Source organism: Squalius cephalus (assembly GCF_949319135.1).
Source record: "Squalius cephalus genome assembly, chromosome: 7".
Classification (NCBI taxonomy): domain Eukaryota; kingdom Metazoa; phylum Chordata; class Actinopteri; order Cypriniformes; family Leuciscidae; genus Squalius; species Squalius cephalus.
Genome location: NC_137128.1, coordinates 19,010,262 through 19,029,572, shown reverse-complemented (window position 1 = coordinate 19,029,572; position 19,311 = coordinate 19,010,262). Strand labels below are relative to the sequence as shown.

General features: G+C 39.3%; 1 protein-coding gene across 1 annotated transcript in view; it reads left to right on the top strand.

The window, feature by feature from the left end:
* The window catches only part of LOC307161803 (uncharacterized protein), an 84,088-nt gene that overhangs the window by 38,691 nt on the left and 26,086 nt on the right, over positions 1 to 19,311 (top strand). The window contains exons 27-47 of the mRNA XM_079876747.1: positions 948 to 1,106; positions 1,241 to 1,421; positions 3,767 to 3,978; positions 4,126 to 4,314; positions 4,426 to 4,568; positions 4,710 to 4,869; positions 6,784 to 6,867; positions 7,034 to 7,171; positions 9,111 to 9,227; positions 9,347 to 9,564; positions 9,682 to 9,872; positions 10,293 to 10,505; positions 10,593 to 10,744; positions 13,395 to 13,472; positions 13,584 to 13,663; positions 13,763 to 13,844; positions 15,009 to 15,146; positions 15,763 to 15,925; positions 16,026 to 16,129; positions 16,226 to 16,363; positions 17,404 to 17,517. Coding sequence (XP_079732873.1) covers positions 948 to 1,106; positions 1,241 to 1,421; positions 3,767 to 3,978; positions 4,126 to 4,314; positions 4,426 to 4,568; positions 4,710 to 4,869; positions 6,784 to 6,867; positions 7,034 to 7,171; positions 9,111 to 9,227; positions 9,347 to 9,564; positions 9,682 to 9,872; positions 10,293 to 10,505; positions 10,593 to 10,744; positions 13,395 to 13,472; positions 13,584 to 13,663; positions 13,763 to 13,844; positions 15,009 to 15,146; positions 15,763 to 15,925; positions 16,026 to 16,129; positions 16,226 to 16,363; positions 17,404 to 17,517 — 3,054 coding nt within the window. The remainder of the gene's footprint in view (positions 1 to 947; positions 1,107 to 1,240; positions 1,422 to 3,766; positions 3,979 to 4,125; positions 4,315 to 4,425; positions 4,569 to 4,709; positions 4,870 to 6,783; positions 6,868 to 7,033; positions 7,172 to 9,110; positions 9,228 to 9,346; positions 9,565 to 9,681; positions 9,873 to 10,292; positions 10,506 to 10,592; positions 10,745 to 13,394; positions 13,473 to 13,583; positions 13,664 to 13,762; positions 13,845 to 15,008; positions 15,147 to 15,762; positions 15,926 to 16,025; positions 16,130 to 16,225; positions 16,364 to 17,403; positions 17,518 to 19,311) is intronic.

Below are 19,311 nucleotides of genomic sequence, written 5' to 3'. Positions count from 1 at the left end.
TACCACTAATAAATTCCTCTGCACTTAGATTCTGTCTTCACTGTTCTCTAAGAGCTTGATGTGACCAAAAAAAAAAAAAAAAAAAGGAATATTTCTGTGACCTAATATAAAGTGAGAACTATTTATGGTGAATAATAAGTTATTAAGTAAGCATAAAAAACATTACCATACTTCACATATGAGGTAATTAAACAATATGCTAATTAAAAATAATTACATCAATGACAATGAATGAAGACATCTATTTGTATTTAGCCTATAACAATGTAGAGACCAATATATAAAAAATATGAATTAACTATAAACTGATAGTTTTCAAATGATTTGTAAGTATTTTATTACTGTGTACTTATTATAAAGTGTTACCGTATTTTTGATCAAATAAATGCAGCATTGATGAGCATAAGAGACTTTTAAGAGCATAAAAAAACCTTTAGAAAATCATAGCCCAACTAATATACCCCAAACTTTTGATCAGTAGTATATATTTCCAAAGACTCATTTACAAATATCATGCATTATTAATTTTTAAGTTTTTAAGGAGTCACAGTAAATTACATTTTACAACCTGAACCAATATTGCCTTAAAAAGATGATATTATCAGAGTTTTTGTATTATAAATCTTATAAACCTTGATGCATGACCTTGGTCATATGGGGGTTTCCGGGGTCCACTCTATGATATCATTTCCTGTTTTAGGTTTTGATGAATTTTTATTTCAGAAGTTAAAAATATGCTCATCATAGAAGAGCTGTGTTTTGATTGTATGTGCAAATTGTATTTTTATATATATTTTTGAAAAAATGAATAGATCTGGACAAAAAATTGCTTTACATAATTCTAGTACTGGCTTAGTACTTCTAGTACTGTACCCACAATGTAATGCACATTCTATGCTGATTTATGATAACAAATATGGAAACCTGATGAATGTTTCAACCAACAGATTCACCTTAGACATGAACGGAGCCCAATCCATGTTCAGTCATCGCTTGATATAAGCTATGGAAAGCAGTGGAACCAGAGCAGCAACAAACACAGGATTCTCTTCAATCAGTCGATCAGAAACAAGTCTGGACCCGGCCTCACCAGTTATGCTGTAGAGGTTCAGCTTAACTAAAATATTCCAAATGAATCTAGAATGTGTACATCAAATGTGCTATCTCATATTATTACATGTTTATGCTGTGATCTTCTACGATTGTGTCTCACAATAATAACGTATATTGACTCTTCCAGCTCAGCCTGCGACTCCTAGACAGAGGACTGAATTACAGAACTCAGCTTCTGCACTCTTATTTCAAGAAAGAAAAATCTGAGAGCAGCACCCACCTGAAAATCAATTACAACAATCAAATTCCTTTGGTAGCTGGTGTCCACTGGAAAGATGTGTCAAAGACCTCCCTTCAAAAGTGGGAAGGTGTGTAAGTATATTTTCCCTTGATGGTCACCAACCAGAACCATTGGCGGAAGTAACTGCTTTTTGGCAAGTTCGCATCGCAGGAACTAGGAAAACCCAGCACAATAGAGTGGTGCAGGCATGACGTCACTTTGTAGGCCAACCGGCAGTTAGCATAACGACAAAAACCCAATAAAATATTTCCATAGGATTTTGGATTATCGCTAAAAACAAGCTGTGTGATCAACAAAAGTTAATGATACTTCCACATTTTGTATATCAAGATAATTATCACAGATGAACACAACTTTTATGCATTTTGAAGCCTTGCAGTCGGCAGAAATAAAAAGCTAAAAGTAGGCTATAAACCAACTACACCACGGTCCCACGAATACAACGTCACCATGACTAAGCTTCACACAACTCTTTCAGTTTTTATCTAAAACATTTTCCCAGAACGTCTGAGTTAGAATAGTGTATAAGAGCACAATTGTGTAAGCATAACGATGCTGTAAAAGTGGACTGAGTTTACCTTTTCAGCATGATGACGTTTACTCTCCTTGTCAGCCTCTGAAGTCCCATTTAGCCACTCGTTAGCAACCACTTTTTTCAAGACACGTAACAGCTTTTAAAAAAAATGAAGAGTTGGGTAATACTGATGTTTTTTAAGTCGTAGAATAAAACGTGATAGTGTCTTGAGCTTGTGTTCACCACAGACCTCATTTCAGCCATTGATTTAACCAAAAGCCCATTGCCTTCGGGAAGATGGAACCAGAAGCGCTAAAATGCTAACTTGCTTCCGCGTTTTGGCCTACAAAATGATGTCATACCAGGTATATGACGTCAGAATCCTGGAAGACTAACTCGCTAATGGTTCCTTTGAGATTTTCCTTTAAGGTTTTATACAACACAAATTACACACACCCATAGCAAAAATGTTATGTTCATTTTTGAAAACATAAGTTTTTAAGTAGATTGGGATGTGAGGCACTGGAATTTGTCGTATGAGATTTGGTCTCTTAGCTCTCCATTTTAGCTCTGTCATTTTATGTATTTCTTATCACGAAGACATATGTTCAAGTGTTCATTTTCCCAATAAGTTATAAAAACGGGGGGTGTAACAATCGTGACTGACAGCTGTGCTTGTGATTGAGTCTGTGGGTGTGACCTTGATGTCGTCGCTCCACCGCAGGATCACTACTGCGCAGACATACTCTAATATGTAAGACTAGTCCTACTATGTCACTACTCCGAAAGACATACTCAGCAACAACTGTTACTGGGACATTTTGGTTTAATTTCTCCAAGCAGAAGCAGAGATCTTTTTTACAGTTCATATTTCAATTGCTTTTACATCTACATTCCATCTCCGAAACCCACAAAATAACATCTCCGATCACAGCCTCCTCCAGTGACTGAATTTTGGTTTTACGTGTTTTAGCTTTACTTTGGGTGTTTCTCAAAACCAAGAATGCAAAGAACGGACTTGTGTTCTTGGGGAGAACGCTCTTGCTAGTTGTTCTTGGAAGAATGAACTCACAAGGTGACGAGCACACAGAACGCTGCTGACAGTTTGAGACGATGTGTTCTTGCTGGTATTGCGCAATAATACCCCCGCACAGACGCCGTCTGCAGTACCCAAACATAACGAGAATTATTGACGTTATTATTGGCCGTTATTCTTATGGAGATTCTCACTTGCGAAAACGTTTGAGCACATTTTCGATTCGCCATAAATTTTCGTAAAAATGCCAATATTTGAAATCTACACAGTTGATGTGTTGATGTGAAATCTACACAGTTGATTTCTCGCATCAAATGTTCTCAGAAGTGAATTTAGTGATGAAATAGCGTACGAAATTGTAGAAAAACGACTTGTATTGACCTGCCTCTCCTTCCTCGAATGCCGAAATGAATGCTGGGATATTTCTGCCGTCAAGTTCACACAAGTTACCAACCGTTGCATCCTCGGTAAAATGGGCGTGTCAAGAACACTTCCGGGATTTTTAACCGTTCTTGCCAAAATGCAAACTTGTGTATTGGAACAGTACTTGGGCAGCGACTGATGACGTTTCACAAGTCCACAAGAACACAAGTACAGACAAGAACGCATATTGAGAAACGGTCTTTATTTAGACCATTGAGCCCACTATTGGGGGGCGGAGTATGACTCAGAAGTATTTGAATTACTAAATTATTATTAATATATTTTAAAAAATCTAACTTAAACCCCCACCCAGACACACAATCACATTTCTTTTCCCACCTCAATAAATGTTTTTATCGAAGAAGATTGAGTTAATGAAACTTGTGTATGAATACATTGTGTATAAATTAATATATCATGTGAATCACTATGTCCACAGGTTCATTCAACATGGATACACCCTGGCTCTATGTCTACATTGCTCAAAAACTAAGTCAGCCGCAGCGGGGCATCACTCAGTTTAGCTCTGAGGTCACCACACGGAAACTAGTCAACATCCGAAGTGTTACACTGGAGGGTGTCTTCAAGGATAGGGGTAAAGAACGGCAAGGCCAGCTACACCTTTTCACGCCGACGGTCAGTTATATCAAGGTGAGTGTACCTTCTGTTCAACACCTGATTAAATCACTCAGTTTTTCTGTATTTCTGTCAGGCTACCTCATTCCTGAGCCTTAGAAATGTTCAGATGGTCAGCTTCAGGAAAAGTGCATGATCTTAAGTGTACTGGTATCGTTCCAGGTTGGTGGATGGAGCATGCAGGGTAAGCGTGGAGTTAATGCTTCATACTCCATCAGCACAGCCTGGACACCAGCCTTGCATGGGGAAATCTCTGTTGGCAATGGTAAGCAAGTGAAGACTCTGGAAATAAGTGCAGGCTATGGCAAGCGGGACCTCAATATTTCTGCAGTTCTCAGTACTCTGGATAAGGTACCAGAAAACATGTTTTCATGCTTTTGAGGTTTAAATATGTTTCCAAAATATGCACTGATCCAAACCTGAATTAGCATGAAAGTTAGCCTTTGTTGTCTCTCTGAGCAGAAGCTAAAGAAGAGGCTTCTGATGATGACAATGACCCTGTCGGATCTCAAAAACCCTTATGCAGAGCTACAGATGGAGGGTGCCATAGAGGAGATACGGAAGGACAGGAGGGTTTATCAGAAAAGATGGAAGCTAAATTTCAGGTCTGTCCAGAATATGAAAACAACTAAGAATTGTGATGATAGTGGCGACTGCATGAGGAACAATGCACTGATTTTAACCACAGTGCTGTAATACACTATATCTATAAGCATGTTTAGTTATGTTTTTGCTTCTTCCAACAGACAACCATTCAAATTTCTCCCTCAGAGTCTCATCCTCCAGGAGACATTCACAAGTGATCTACATCAGAAAGTTTATACTTTGGAGTCAAAGGTTTTAGTCCATGGAAACAAAAAGGCCATTCACATCCTGACTCTAGGTTTCCAACCACAGCAGCCATATGTGAGTCTAAACTTTTTCTACACACTGTATCATAAGTTTGATTATTTAAGAAATTCATAAATAATAATAATAAAGAAAGATACATTGTTGAAATAGGTGTGATTTATGGTTTATTGAAAGCATCAATTAAAATTATTGTGACATGTGAAGGGGGAGTAGAATTCATACATGCAGCAGGCTTCTCGACAAGAAAGACTTCTGCATAGGATACACCTGTGCATCCTCGCTCATAGCTCCTCTGGAAGCTTCCTCAATCCTCATTCCTTGCCTCCTTGTGGTGCAATTAGAGAACTGAGATGTCATTCAAGATGGCTGATCTCGATCGGTTTCCGAGTCACAGGCTGGAGGACGGAGGAGCGAGGAAACAAGGGCTGCGTTCCAGTCCAAAATTGTCATGCCCTTCACTCGCTAACTTCCCTTCGTCTCGTTCACTCGGATGTACGTCATTGCTTATGTTGCACGAGTGCCCACTACTGGCGGAAACAGCAATGGGCTGAATTGGAACGTCCTAAGCCCTTGATCACTTGGAATCAGCTGTGGAGTTGATTAATTATTAAAAAAAATTTCCCTGTAAGAATTTGTTTAATGCAGCATCCAAATGTATATAGGTGTGTTTGGGTTGTTTTAAATAAAAAAAAAATTATAATTATTATATAATAGAGTTGTTTGTGGTGGTGGTGATTAGACGAGATCTGTGGTGACGTCACAATCTTACTGCATTGTGGGACATATAGGTGCCTGAAGTGTACATATGAAGTAGACTCGCTCTCTCGGTCAAAATCGAGGGAACGAGGGTCTGTCCATATAAACTTCCCTCGTCCACTTCACAAAATGGGTCGCACTTCAAAATGGCGGCAGGGATTCCCCCGAGGGGAAGTGCTTAGGGAAGTTTGCAATTGCGTGTCTAAAAGTGGACTGGAACGCAGCCAAGGAAGCATCAAATTGAGTATTGAGAAGCACCCCATGCTTCCTCCTATCTAAACAACACTCACTTCCTCTACTACTTTACCTTGTTTTATGCTAGAGGTGGGCAGCTTAGAGCCCCTAGTGGACGGTAGTAGGATGGCAACCAACTATAAACCATACAGTAGTAACAGAACTATGGGCTGTTACAATCCTGTATGTAGTGTATCCTTCACATCCTTTAATCACCCACAATCCTTTGGGCACATTCCAATTCATGAAAAAGAACTGGTGAAAAATAAATCTGCACTGAGCTCAACCAAATGTATTGAGCAATGCAAGACAAAAAAAATCAGGATGAAAGTATTACATTTTCTTTTGTATTGTTGTCGATTAATCACATAAACTGTTAATTATTAAACCACTGGTAGACCACAGACAGTTTTCATTCACTGTGCAACATTCACTGAAAGTCTGTAAATACAAAGATTTTAAATTTTTTTTAAATTCATTTTAGCAGCATTTTTGTGTTGAGACAAGGGGGAGGAAACCTTTATAATGTAGCTATATGGACTTACTAGACCAGTGGTGTCCAGTCCTGCTCCTGGAGGGCCACTATCCTGCAGAATTTAGCTCCAATCCTAACTAAATGGACCCGATCAAGGACTTCAGGGTTACTACAAACTTCTAGGCAAGTCTATTGGGAAAGTCTGGAGCTAAACTCAACAGGATATTGGTCCTCCATGGTCCAGTAGCAGGATTGGACAACCCTGGACTCATTCTAGCATTCAGTGCTGAGGAGAACTCAAGCATAGAAGGCTTAGAAGGACTGGTCTAGGAAGTATCCTCAAAAGGATGCAGCCTTCCTATTACGAAGCACACAGGCATTTGTTTAATTTCTGAATGAATCAGTGTTTTTGAATAAATTGGTTGAATGAATGATCCAAAGAGCCAGACAAATGTGATGCAAACAATGAAAACAACTGTTGTATAATATGGTTTATTTGTCAGGTGTGCTCCTCAATTGTCCAGTCTTTCAGCACTGAGCGAATTCCTCAAGACTCAAAGATCTGCGTCACAGTCCAAAACAAACAGGTAAGCATGCAGAGATGTTTTAAGTATCTCTGAACAGTGCCAAATTACACCTAAGTAATGTATGGCTAGTCTAATTTTAAGTCATATATAGGATCATAATTTAAAAAAATGTAATTACATTTTGTCTTTGTTCCTGGGAATGCGCTAACTTCACCTCTCTGTGAAGAATGTGCATAAAATCCAGGGCAGGTTGTGGACTGGAAAAGAGGAAATATTTGCAGCCTTTGGTCAGGTACAACTTCATGACCTAAAAACATCTCAGCAAGGTATTACAATGAAAGCAAACCTGTCCCAGCTGTTTCAGGTAAACAATAGCACATTATTTTTTTACTTTAACTTGTCTCTAATCTTTGTAATCAAGTTAGCAAGTCTCTAGTTAATTATATTCTGTTCTAGTTTACCTTCATGCAAAATAACTTCAGAGTTTGCCTTTACAATATACAGTACAGCGCTGAGAAAAAGTGTTTGCCTCCATTATGATTTTCTGTATTGTTGCATATTTTTACACTGAACATCATTAGACAAATGAACCCAAACCCAAACAAATTAATCCACAAAAGTGACCCTTCATGAACAAAAACTCAACAATAAGACCTAGCGATCCAGTGTCGCTCTGTAAAAAAGTAATTCCCAGCTAACAACTTTTTGTTCTAAGAACATTTTCCAAGCATTCTGTTTTGGTTATGTAAACATTAAAATGTCCTTGATGTTAGTGGAATTTTTTTAAAGGTTAGTATGATGTTCCTGAAACATCCTTTCAAACATTCAAACACCAGCTGTTAACAAGCAGACTAACTGAAGGAAAGAGAAACAACAAGAATAGAAACTATGACTTCCAGCCACAGCTTTAGATGAAATCAACTGAAGATACTCAACTCTCAAGATCTCAGCAGAGGATTAAACAACTCACAGCATTACATCTTCACTTTCTACAGTCCAGATTGTCTTTATTTATTTTATGCATGTACAAAAGTTCTTATTGAGATTAAGAGAGGCTTAGATGTTGATGTTTTTTTTAAATACGTTTTTAAAAGCCTTATTTAAGCGACTACAGTCTCTTGTATAAAAGTTGAGACACACTTAGACATCAACACTTATCATACAAACCTCAACAATGGTGACAATCAAAAAATATTCAAATCTAAATGGTAAAAGAATCCAGCTGCATAATTTATTCATGTTCCAATGCATGTTGGGAGCCATGAAAAAGTTGTGTATGCTGGCATGAATCATGTCACCATTGTTGCATTTCATATGCCGATTGTTGATGTATGTGAGTGTATAAATGACACCATAGTTACAACATTAATTAATACCAGATAACATTGAACATTACTGGAAGAATATTTGTTCATAACTTTGAAAGAACATTGCTAGAACATTATGCCAAAATTATGAGAATGCTCCCTTTTAGCAGGGTTGCTCTCTTAGGGTGTTTTCACACCTGGCTCGTTTAGAGCTTTTGTTTCAGATCCTGGCACATTTTATTCCTTACTTTGGTTAATTTAGCCATATATGAAAATGTCAAATGCTCTGATCTGCTCCAAAAAATTGGTCAGAGATTGCCTGAATGAGGTGGTCTTGGCTTGCTAGAAAACTCTGGAGCAGTTCCCTTGTGGTGAGAAGGCAATCTGATCCAAGAGACCAACAAACCCGGTTGTATGAAGGGTAATTACATACATTCAGTGAAAAGCAGCAATTTGTTTTGCTAATGCCTCTCAAAATGAATCGTGGGTTAACCTGGTGCAAAGACAAAGTGAAATGCCTACTTGAAATTTGTTCAGATGAACATATTTCAGAACAACTGACCTAAATACATAAAAATACCAACAAAGCTTTGATCCTTGCTCAAAATGATAAAGCAATATAACGACAGCAACAAAGAAAGCCACAACAAGCCCACTGAGCTGCTGTCTATCCATTCTGAAGGATGATTGCTATGAGTGGAATCCTGGAACATACAGTAAAAGTGCACTAATAAGAGGAGAGTTTACTTGCACGTTACTTTTATTAAACATATTTGGTCTGTTTAGAAATGTTGCCTTGTGAAAGTGAACCAAACCAAGAAGAAATTGCAGCAATTGTAGCAATTTTGATCCCTGTTTCAGAACAAAGCAAATTATCTACAGATGTGAAAACGTCCTTAGAGTCAAATTCAGATGGGAGGCAAAGAGTTTTTCACAGCAATGTTTTGTTGCACCTTTACAATTTTTCAGTGGAATTAAGTTAAGAGTGTTTTTCAGCTGGATTTCCCGAACTCTGTCAGCCTAGATCTTGAAGTGCTCAGGAGTCACAAGAACACCAGCGAGTTTGAGTATCACTCTGAAGGGAAAATAGCCATTGACGGCAAGAATTATCATGTAAATACCTTGAAAAGTGCTCTTTTGCAAGTCATTTATTGCATATTTCTGAGCATAGTTCTGTTGATGAATGCATAAACTGATATTGAGTGCTTTGCTTGTTTTTCATGACATTACAGGCACATGCAGAAATAACAGTATCACCTTTTGGAAACATCAGCAGTTCTATCAGCCTGAAGGCAGATGGAAAAAATGTAACACTTCACTTTACTCAAGGAAACAAGGTGGCAAAGGGCATTAGTGATGTGTGCATCCATGCTGGCTTTCATCAGGCCTTATTCCCAGGGCTCCCTTCTGATGGTCATTTTCATTTAGCTGCTAATTCTTCTTCGGAAAGGTAAACTGATAACAGTCGTCGTACTGTGGGACAAGACGTACTATATTAACTGTGCATCATGATTGTTTTATTACCTATCATTTGTTTTCAGCCTCTATCTTTTTTCTTTCTCTCTAGTTTTTTCTTGCATTGTACAGTAAAAAAGGAAGAGGAGATGTTTAGTGCTCATTTGAGTGGAATTCTACCACATGATCAGTTGCGACTGTCTCTTTCAGGGGATCTTGTCAATTCAATACGAGATCTCACTGCTTTACCTAATTCAGCTAGTTTGGTTGGAGTACTAACTCAGTCAAAGGGTCTAATTGAAGGTAAGTCCAATATCAATGTGCAAATGCATTTACTGTAATCCGCTCTGCCCCGTAACTGCCCATGTTCAAAATGCACCTCAAAACATTTCTTTTCACTAAGTCCTTTGACCCCTTATGACTTATGGACTTATGGACAGCAACTTTCAGAGAGTAATCTACCTTAATTCCACAACTAAATTGTCTTTTGTACCCCCTACATAGTTACCTAACCTTTGTCCATTTTTTGTGTGATTATATTTGTCATATGTAAATCTATAATAAATAATGTCCATTCTTATCCTGGTCTAATTGGAAAGCACTCGATCAGTAACTTATGTGGTTACTGAAAGATAGTTTGAAAATGTTATTATTGTATGTGTTTGTCTAATATGTACATGTTAGTGCTTGATACTCTCATTTTGTTGTGTGTTTGTGGTGCAGGAGAGCTGACCCTAGTAGTGGATGATTCTGTATATGGACTGGAAGTGACTCGTCAGCATGAGAGGAACTCAGGAGAAGAACTTAGTGCCTTACTATGTGTAGTTGCTATGGAAGAGTCACTGTGTGTGAACATCAGCAGCAATATGACACAGCATGGGTGCAGAAGTCTTCATACCCAGCTGTCTCACACTTTCCCTTGGCTACGTTCCGCAGGTACAGTATACTCAGCGGCATTAGCAGACTCTAGTTATGGCTGTGTCGTAGAGTGTAATATGTTTCTGTCTCTGTCAATTGGAGCAGGGCTTCCATTTAACAGCAGTGCAGGTGTGAATGTGAACTGGAATGACAGCAGAGTCGGTGCCCAAATGGAGCTCCATGCAGGGGCCAGCGGCCTGAGAGCCACACTGGAGCAGAGTGCACACCACAAAACACAAACGACCGGACAATCTCAGGTTAGAGAATCACAGTCATTCAGTAATTGTGAATCGCTGAAAGTCTCCCAGAGTCTCAAATCTCATTCACACTAACTGACACGCAAGAACAAATTAAGTATGTGTACATTTTCTTTTTCTTCCTTGTTCTTCTATGCCAACCCCAAGGAGGCCACAGGGGATCTATGCCCTACTCATAAACCCCAGATCACTGGGGGAAAACAGCTCATACTCTGTCTTGAGTACAGACATTTTTTCAGGACAATAGTTAATGATTAAACTATAGAATGCTACAATGACAAGGAGGGAGCCATAGGTGATCCAACTCTATTAGTCTATTACTCTATCTGGAGAGACCAATAGCAACACCATACAAAAAGGGGAGAAAATCCCTTCAAGACCCGACCATATGGGGAGGGAGGTAATGAAACAGAGGGAGTCTTGAGAGTTGCATCACAATAAAAAAACATTCATCCCCCTGAGAGTCTAATGTGCTCTGTGCACACGCTAGATTCTTATCCCTCAAGAGAATCAAGCAATAACAGAGCCTACCATGAATGCATCGCCATGAGTGCCTCCCTTTTCCTTGAGAACCAAACGTGCTCTGTGCAAATGCTAAAATCTTCTCATCCCTTGGGAGAGAATAAAGCAAGGACAGCTTACTGCAATTGCAATGCAATGCAATTAGTGCACCCAGCTTTTATCTCACACCATGTCCTAACCAGACATGATGTGATAAGATTCCAGGACAAATAATTTCTGTCCACACTAGACGCGATGCGACTGCGAGATGCGTCAAAATCACTCAAAACCCACAGCCAATCAGAACAGCGTGTGGGCGGAGTCTCGCGGCAAGTGCACAGCACCAGAGTAATCTTGACTAGTAATCTTGAACCGTCGCAACTCTGTCGTCATTATGTTAAGCCCGCCCCGCCTACTCTATACACGATGTGATTGGCCTGACCCAATTTAGGTTTTTACAGCTCCGAAAGTCAACGGAGAGTTGCTAGACTACCCTGGCTGCAAAATACATTTTGCTGCCGCTAGGGTGCGTCTAGATTTCTAGGCTAAATCTTGACAGCAATCGCAAGAAAATGGCTAAGTAGGCAATCAAATTCACATTACACCATTTAAACATTATTCAAATACATAGGCTACTGAGTTACTAAAACAATCTTTGTCAAATAATACACTTGTTTGTTCACAGTTTGAACGTTCTTGTTTCCATTTGTTTAATTTCAAGATCTGAGGTGAATTATCTTGCTTTTACAGCTGCAAAGCTGGGAGCACTAAATGATAGGCTATATTCAAAGTCACATTACACGCTTTTAACATTAAATAAAGCACATAAACAGTACTTGAGATTATCATTGCCACACTTTGTTGTTGTTCCAGCACTACGTCACAGAAAAATAGAAACCGTTTTTAAAATAGATTCGTCGTGTGTCGCCGTCGCGGCTGGTTAGGACAAAAACTCTTATTAACATGGAAAATTTACCTTTTATCCCGACATGGTTACACGTGCATACAAATAGCCTACTTTCTTTCTTCTTCAGAACATAAAGCAAGTTATTTTAAAGAATGTTGGTAACACAATAGTTTTGGTGACCATTGTCTGTCACTGAATGGACCAAAAAACATTTTTTGTCTAAATATCTTCTTTTACACAGAAGAAAGAATGTCATACACTAAAGGTTTGAAAAAACTGGGAACTATCCCTTTAATATTTTTCTCACACTGTATAAATGGGTTTAAAAATGATGTTATTTCAGCCAGTGCACATACCTGTATTTACATCCTGTTTTCGGTTGAAGTCCACAGTAGTCGATTGTCGCATGAGTTCGGGCGCATGATCGTACGTACTAAACCAATGCGCGTGAACTCGACAATCGACTACTGTGGGCTTCGACCGAAAACAGGATGTAAATACAGGTATGTGCGCTGGCTGAATAAACATCATTTTTATTCATATCTTTCACATCTACTGCAGTCAGATTCACCGCGTGTTGACTCTGAAGGAATCACTCACATGGTTGTGCACTTGTAATGACACATCAAGGATGTTAAGAGGCTAAAAGCAGGTTTAAAACTTGCCCCATTGAAGTCAACAGGGTGCAAATTTTAAAAAGAGGATAACACGGTGTAGGCAACACCGATTTTTGTCGTTGTTCTCTGTACTGACAGCACTCCAAATTTACAAAAAAATGAGCTCAATGTTAAAATTGACCGGAGTTCTCCTTTAAGCTTACAAAATATTTAGCTGCTATTGTATTTTAGGAAAGAAGACACAAACAAGGGGATCATTATATTGTGGGGGTCCATGGTTGGTGTCAAAAAGTTTGACAACTCCTGGTTTAGAATGACTGAATTATGCTGGTCCTCAAACCATTCTAACATCCATGTGGGATAAATGTGGACATGCTTTTTTAATTGTATCTGTGTTTGTTTTGAAACCACCATTAATTCCCACCTTAATCAAACACAGAGTAATAATCACTTGTTGAAGAATAAGAAAGCATCAGTTTAGTGTGCATTGGTATACATATGGATGCCCCAGAAACTCCTTGTACTTCTGGGTCATTTCTCATGTTGTTGAAGGGAAATGCCTCTGATTCCACACTCCTCTCCTACAAGTAAAGCAAACTGAAGGCACAGAGGCTTGTTTTTACAGGTGAAATGCACAGAGGGGATGGACATGGGCCACCGGCTGGGCGTCTGCTCTGGGCAGGATGAGGAAGACTCATTGAAGGTACATGTGAGAACATTCAAGGCTGTTTCCTTCTTTTGAAGAATGATTCAGTGGTCACTGTGAACATTTGATTGTGCTTGTACATCAGACCTCATCCTTATATTTGTGTAGGTTGGAATCAGAGCCAGTCTTTCTAACTCTCAGAGTTCAGCTTTCTCATTTGATCTTCAAGGTCACCACAATACCACCAGGTATTGTTATAGGAAATATCACTACATTTACATTACAATAACGAGATACAAATGATTAGACTGTCCAGATGAATCAGTTTTGATGTTGCTGTTTTTTAGCATTGGGCTAATGGTGAACATTTCCCACAACATGTCAGCTTTATATCCGTACCTGCCATTTGAGTTTCACTCAAAATCACAGGTATGACAACCAGGTTACTTCCATTAAGCAACGCTACTATGTTTTTTTTCTTTTGTAAATGGAATACTGCACAGTGTACATACTATTGCATACTAGTTTGTGTGTGTGTGAATGGATGATACACATTTTAAAGGAGCATTCAGTAGTTCTCTAGCTAGTGTTAGCATTACTATTCTTCGTACTGATTCCACACTATTGTTAGGCACTGCACTGCCATCTATATTGTCTTTATGAAAATCACACTGATACTATTGAGTTTTAGGTAGTGGTCTAGACAATAATTAATTCACTTACCTGTCGATAACATGATAATAAATGTGTTTCATTGTCTAATGTTTGCATTTCGCATCACCAAACAACACTTTACTACTAGCATATCTACAGAGATGGCAGCCAATGAGTGTGAGGATTTTTCCAACAGTAGGGCGACCTGCACCAACCATGTATAATTAAAATACCTTTTATAAAAAATATTATAAGTACAGTGTTCATCTCATATGAATGTATATCATTCAGATGACTCTTCACAAAAGCAATTTATTTTTTTAAGCATACTTAAAAAAAAAAAACTAAACTACTGAATGCACTTTTAAGTATGCTAGAGTGTTGTCGAATGACCTCATTATGCAGATGTTTGATTTCCAAAGTAGTTACCCAGCTTACAGGGAACGTTCTCAGAACTTTGGCTAACGTTCTGGCAAGGTTCTCTAAAAGTTAGAAACAAACCTTCTTGTAGTAACATTAGTATAATATTCGTTCAGAGTAATCTGGTCTATGTTCTCAAAATGTTTGAACAAAAACGTTATTTATACGTTGTTCATGGAAATTTTTTTTTTTAAATGTTTTAGATGAATGTTCTTCGAACAGTTTTTAAAAAATGTTTCAGAATGTTCAGAGAACATTCAAAAGCAATGTTCCCATAATGTTTGAAAAATGATAAAGTGTGATTCATGTTCCTTTAACATTTGCAGTAGGCTATATGAAAAAAACATCTAAAAAAATGTATGTTTTGAAACTTCAGAAAACATTCAGAAATAAGGGTTTCGTAACCTAATTGGAATATTAGCAAAATGTTCTTAGAACATATTTTTGTTAGCTGGGTATTATTATGCATTTTTAATCCTTTTTGTTTGTAAAAATGCCTTGCGTGTTGTTCCCTCACAGTTGAACCACTCGCCCTCTTCAGTTAAGGGCACTGCAGAACTTCAGGTTGGCATGAGCGGATTGACTTTTGAAGCTGAGATCTCGAGTACAAACTCTGGCTTTAAGCAAGTGCTGGTGTTCAACCACTCTATACCTCAGGTAGTGTAATTATGAGTCAGCCGTAATATAGCGTCTTCTGTAAAGGTTTCACATTTACCGCTTCTCAGCGAAATCCAGTCATTTCAATAGGAATCCACACGATCTTCGCGTGAGGTTGAGAGGTTTCCCAATGGATATTTCACATGTGGTTCAAGTTGGTAACTCAAATTTTCTGTGTTGACCAACAGAAAGCTGCTTGGTTTGAAAATGACTTCTGTGTGAGTGAGCGGTGCTTCATACATCATCACACTATTTGCGACGAACAATGGACCTTTTTTTAACATGAAAATGTTGCAGAAATTTCGCTAATTTGACCACACTTTGTTCTACAGGCGAAATGCAGTCATCTTAATAGTAATATGTATTTTTTACATGGCTTTTGTATCAAATAAAATTTTGTTAAACTTTGAACATGCAAATGGCATGTTTATCAATAAAGAGCTGCTAAGTTTGGAAGTAACCTCCGAGTAAGTGATAATTCATGCATCACTATTGATAATGGACGATTTCGCCTAAGTTACGCTAATGTGACCATGTAGGCCTTAACACTACATGAAATATGTTAAATTATGTTGTGTTACATTACATTTTGATTAATGTGTTATTTCTATACCAGCTACACTCGTTGCCCAGGAATCTGACAGTGAAGACACGCTATGGTGGAAAGAGAGGGTCACACACTCTCACGCACCGAGCACACTGGGAGAATCAGGATTTAACACAGTCTGACTTCTCAGATGGTGAAACACAATTACAGCAAAGTTATCCAGGACTGACAGGTGGCTATACCACATTGCTATTGAGAGGGAAGTTGCTAATTTGGTCACATGTGGCATCAGTTATTATCACGAACATGCTAATATGTCTCTCTAATTGTAGGAAAGGCACAGGGTTGGGGTTTGGATCTTAGGGTAGAGAATGACACTCAGAGAAAACTAGGGGATCTGAGTGTTGACTGTACTCTTTTTGGAAGCCATGATCAGGTGAGGCCAGACAGAAGTATTTGGGGGTTTTGATGTGGTTTGTGCATTTTTTTATTTATTACATTTTCCATGTATATGTCTCTTGCGTGTGTTCAGGTCAGAATTCAAGGCTCTTGGAATTTGGTGAGCAGACAAATGGATTCATTAGAGCAGAAACAACCCTTTATCTCAACACTCGCTCAGTTTCACATACATGCCCTATCACACGGACCCAGGCATGACAGCAACAATCAGGTACACAGCTGCCATTCTCAAAAACTATCTATAACGGAGTTCCTCAAATCCAACCCTTTAGCTCAAACTCTGGCTGGGTCCAAATCACCCAATATAACCTTAAATAGGGCACTATTTGAGGGGACAGCCATTTGTAGTGGTGTCCGAAACAATAATGGACATTATCAAGTGACATTATCAATCCCACAATGCACCGCAATAACAAGTGTACAACCGATGTACGCGCAGCAGCTATTAGAATACCCATAATGCACTGTGTGAGTTGTGCACCGAATTAATTCCTGCTTCTGAACAAAAGATAGTGTCCGCAGCTGAATCATCCATCCATTTTCCAAACCGCTGGTGCAATGTGGCTACAGCGTAATATTTTACAGACATCCCTTTTTACGTGATTATTAAATTAAGGTGTATACATAGTTTCTATGACAGAGTTCAAGATAAATCTTTTCATCTTACTACTGGAGCTGCCAGTTTGCTAAGTTTCAAATAATTATTAAACAACAAGCACAATCAATGCAAAAGCGCCAGCCCTTCGTCAGCCAAATTATCTCACTCGTTATCATTCACTCCTTCAATTGCACTATATTAGTGGACTAATGTAGGGAAATACTGAATGAGGGAATAGGGGGTGATTTTCAGACACAGCTCCTGATCAAACTCACCTACCTGCAATTTTCTAGTTTCTCTTAAGGCCTTGATCAGCTTGCTTGGGTGTCTTTGATTGGGGTTGGAGTTAAAATGTGAAGGACAGTGGCCCTTCAGGGCTGGATTTGAGGAACCCTGCTCTATAATCTCAAATAATCTTTACACTTTAAAAGCCCCCTATACTCTCAAATACTGTTCTTTCTCTCAATTACACTCTGCAATCGCAAATACTTCCCCTCCATTCTATTAATACTCCCAGTTTCTCTGTTCATATTTTCAAATACCATCCATATTCACTTTACAATTTCAAAAACTCCAGATGCAAACAAACTCTTCATTTCTCATACTTTTTAAGATATAATAATGTAATATGAATGAGGGTTGTGTTTCTATAGGCCCGTCTTTCAAGGGACCACGGAAAGCCTATAAATATTTCTGTAACAGTGAGTGAGCACTGGCACGATGACTCCAGCAGAGGGCAGGCCTGTGTCTTTCTCTCACCAGGCCAGGTACACCACAGCATTCAACTTCTGCAGTTTCACTAAACTTTCATTTTATAAACATTGGGTCTCACTCACTAACCGTGCCTAACCCTAACCCTAAGGATGCACCGCAATGAAAATTCTAGGCTGAAACCAAAACCAAAAATTCTGGATGCACTTGGCCAAAAAAACCAGAAAACCGCAACCAAAATTATTTTTTAATAATTAATAATTAATTATTTAATTAATTTGGTTAATAATTATTTTATTTTATTATTAATTTCTTTTTATTTTATTTTATATTTGTTATTAATATTAGAATTTTTTATTAAATTCAATAATTGAATAATCTGATGGGACACGGAGGAAAGTCCAAGGGAAGTGGCTGAGTGTGGGGTGTTAAGGGAAGGGGACTCAGGAACAACAGGGGTGTGTAGTATGGGGACAATGTCCATGATGTTTTGCGAGGCAATGGGGTTGGGCTTCCTCTTTTGAAAAGAGGTGGTCAGGTTATCTCTGAATGGGGCTTGCCTGAAAGTTCCTCCCCTTGCTCCTGACATCATAGTTTCTCTTCTGTCTCATGCCAGCCTTCTCCAATTGATCCCTAGAAAACACATGGGCTGTTTCCATCCAATCTTGCAGCTGTCTTGCATACTCTGGTCCAGTTGGTGTGGTCAGTGGTAAGGATGGCTAGCTGCTGGGCCAAGGTCGTATTAAATCTTTCAAAAAGGCCATCGCTGCACAGGCATCGCATCTGCGACACATCCACGTCCCTTCTGTGCTGGCCCCAGCAGAACCCTTGGCAAAGGTGGTGGAGTGTTTTGGACCCCCCAAAATGGCCGGACTCCATACTTCCATGACAAGCCGTTAACACTTGCCATCTGTCCTCCCCGTTTGCTAGCTCCTTCCATGCTCGCTGGAGCACTTCTGGCTCATTCTCCTGACACAGTTGCCTCTCCCTTGTCTCTCTCTTTTCACAGTAACTGCAGCCCTCAGCAGCACAAGGGTGACGAGACAAAGCATCGGCGTTGGTGTGGCAGCTCTACTGGGAAGAGTACAACTACTGGGAAGTTATATGTTATATGACTGGAGTTTTTCCTGCCATTAGGCCCCCTGAACCTCAGGCTCCTTGAAGGACATCAACGATTCGAGCGCAACATGGTCTGTCCTTATTGTGAATGGTGTGCCACACAGGTAGTATTTAAAGTGCCTCACTGCCATTACTACCGCAAGGAGCTCACGTCTGGTGACACAATAGCACCTTTCACACTTATTGAAGACCTTGCTAAGGTTTGCCACCACCTTCTCTCCGTCTGGCCCTTCCTGCGATAACACCGCCCCCACTCCAATGTTGCTTGCGTCCGTGTTTAAAACGAAAGGCAGTGTGCTGTCAGGTGGAACAAGGACTGTAGCTGCACTCAATGCCTGCCGAAGGGTATGGAATGCCTTCTGGCACTCTTCAATCCAGACAAAGACATGGTCTTTCTGTTGGAGGTGAAAAAGCGGCACTCCTATGCACAATAACCCCCTTACAAACCTCTTATAGTAATAGGCTAGCCCAAGAAAACTCTTCAATTGTCTCAGGTCTCTGATGGTGTGAATTTTGTCCTTCAGGGTGCCTATGCCCTCCCTCCCCAACCTGTGTCCTGCCTCATAAAGTGGCATTTGTCTGGATGCTGTTTCAGACCTGCCGCTGCCCCTCTTCACCTCTAGCACCTCACTGAGGGATGCGAGTGCTTCATCAAACGCCTCAGCATGGGCTAAGAGATCATCCAAATATAAGACATTCACTGCATGAGACTCTTTCCAACACTTTATGCA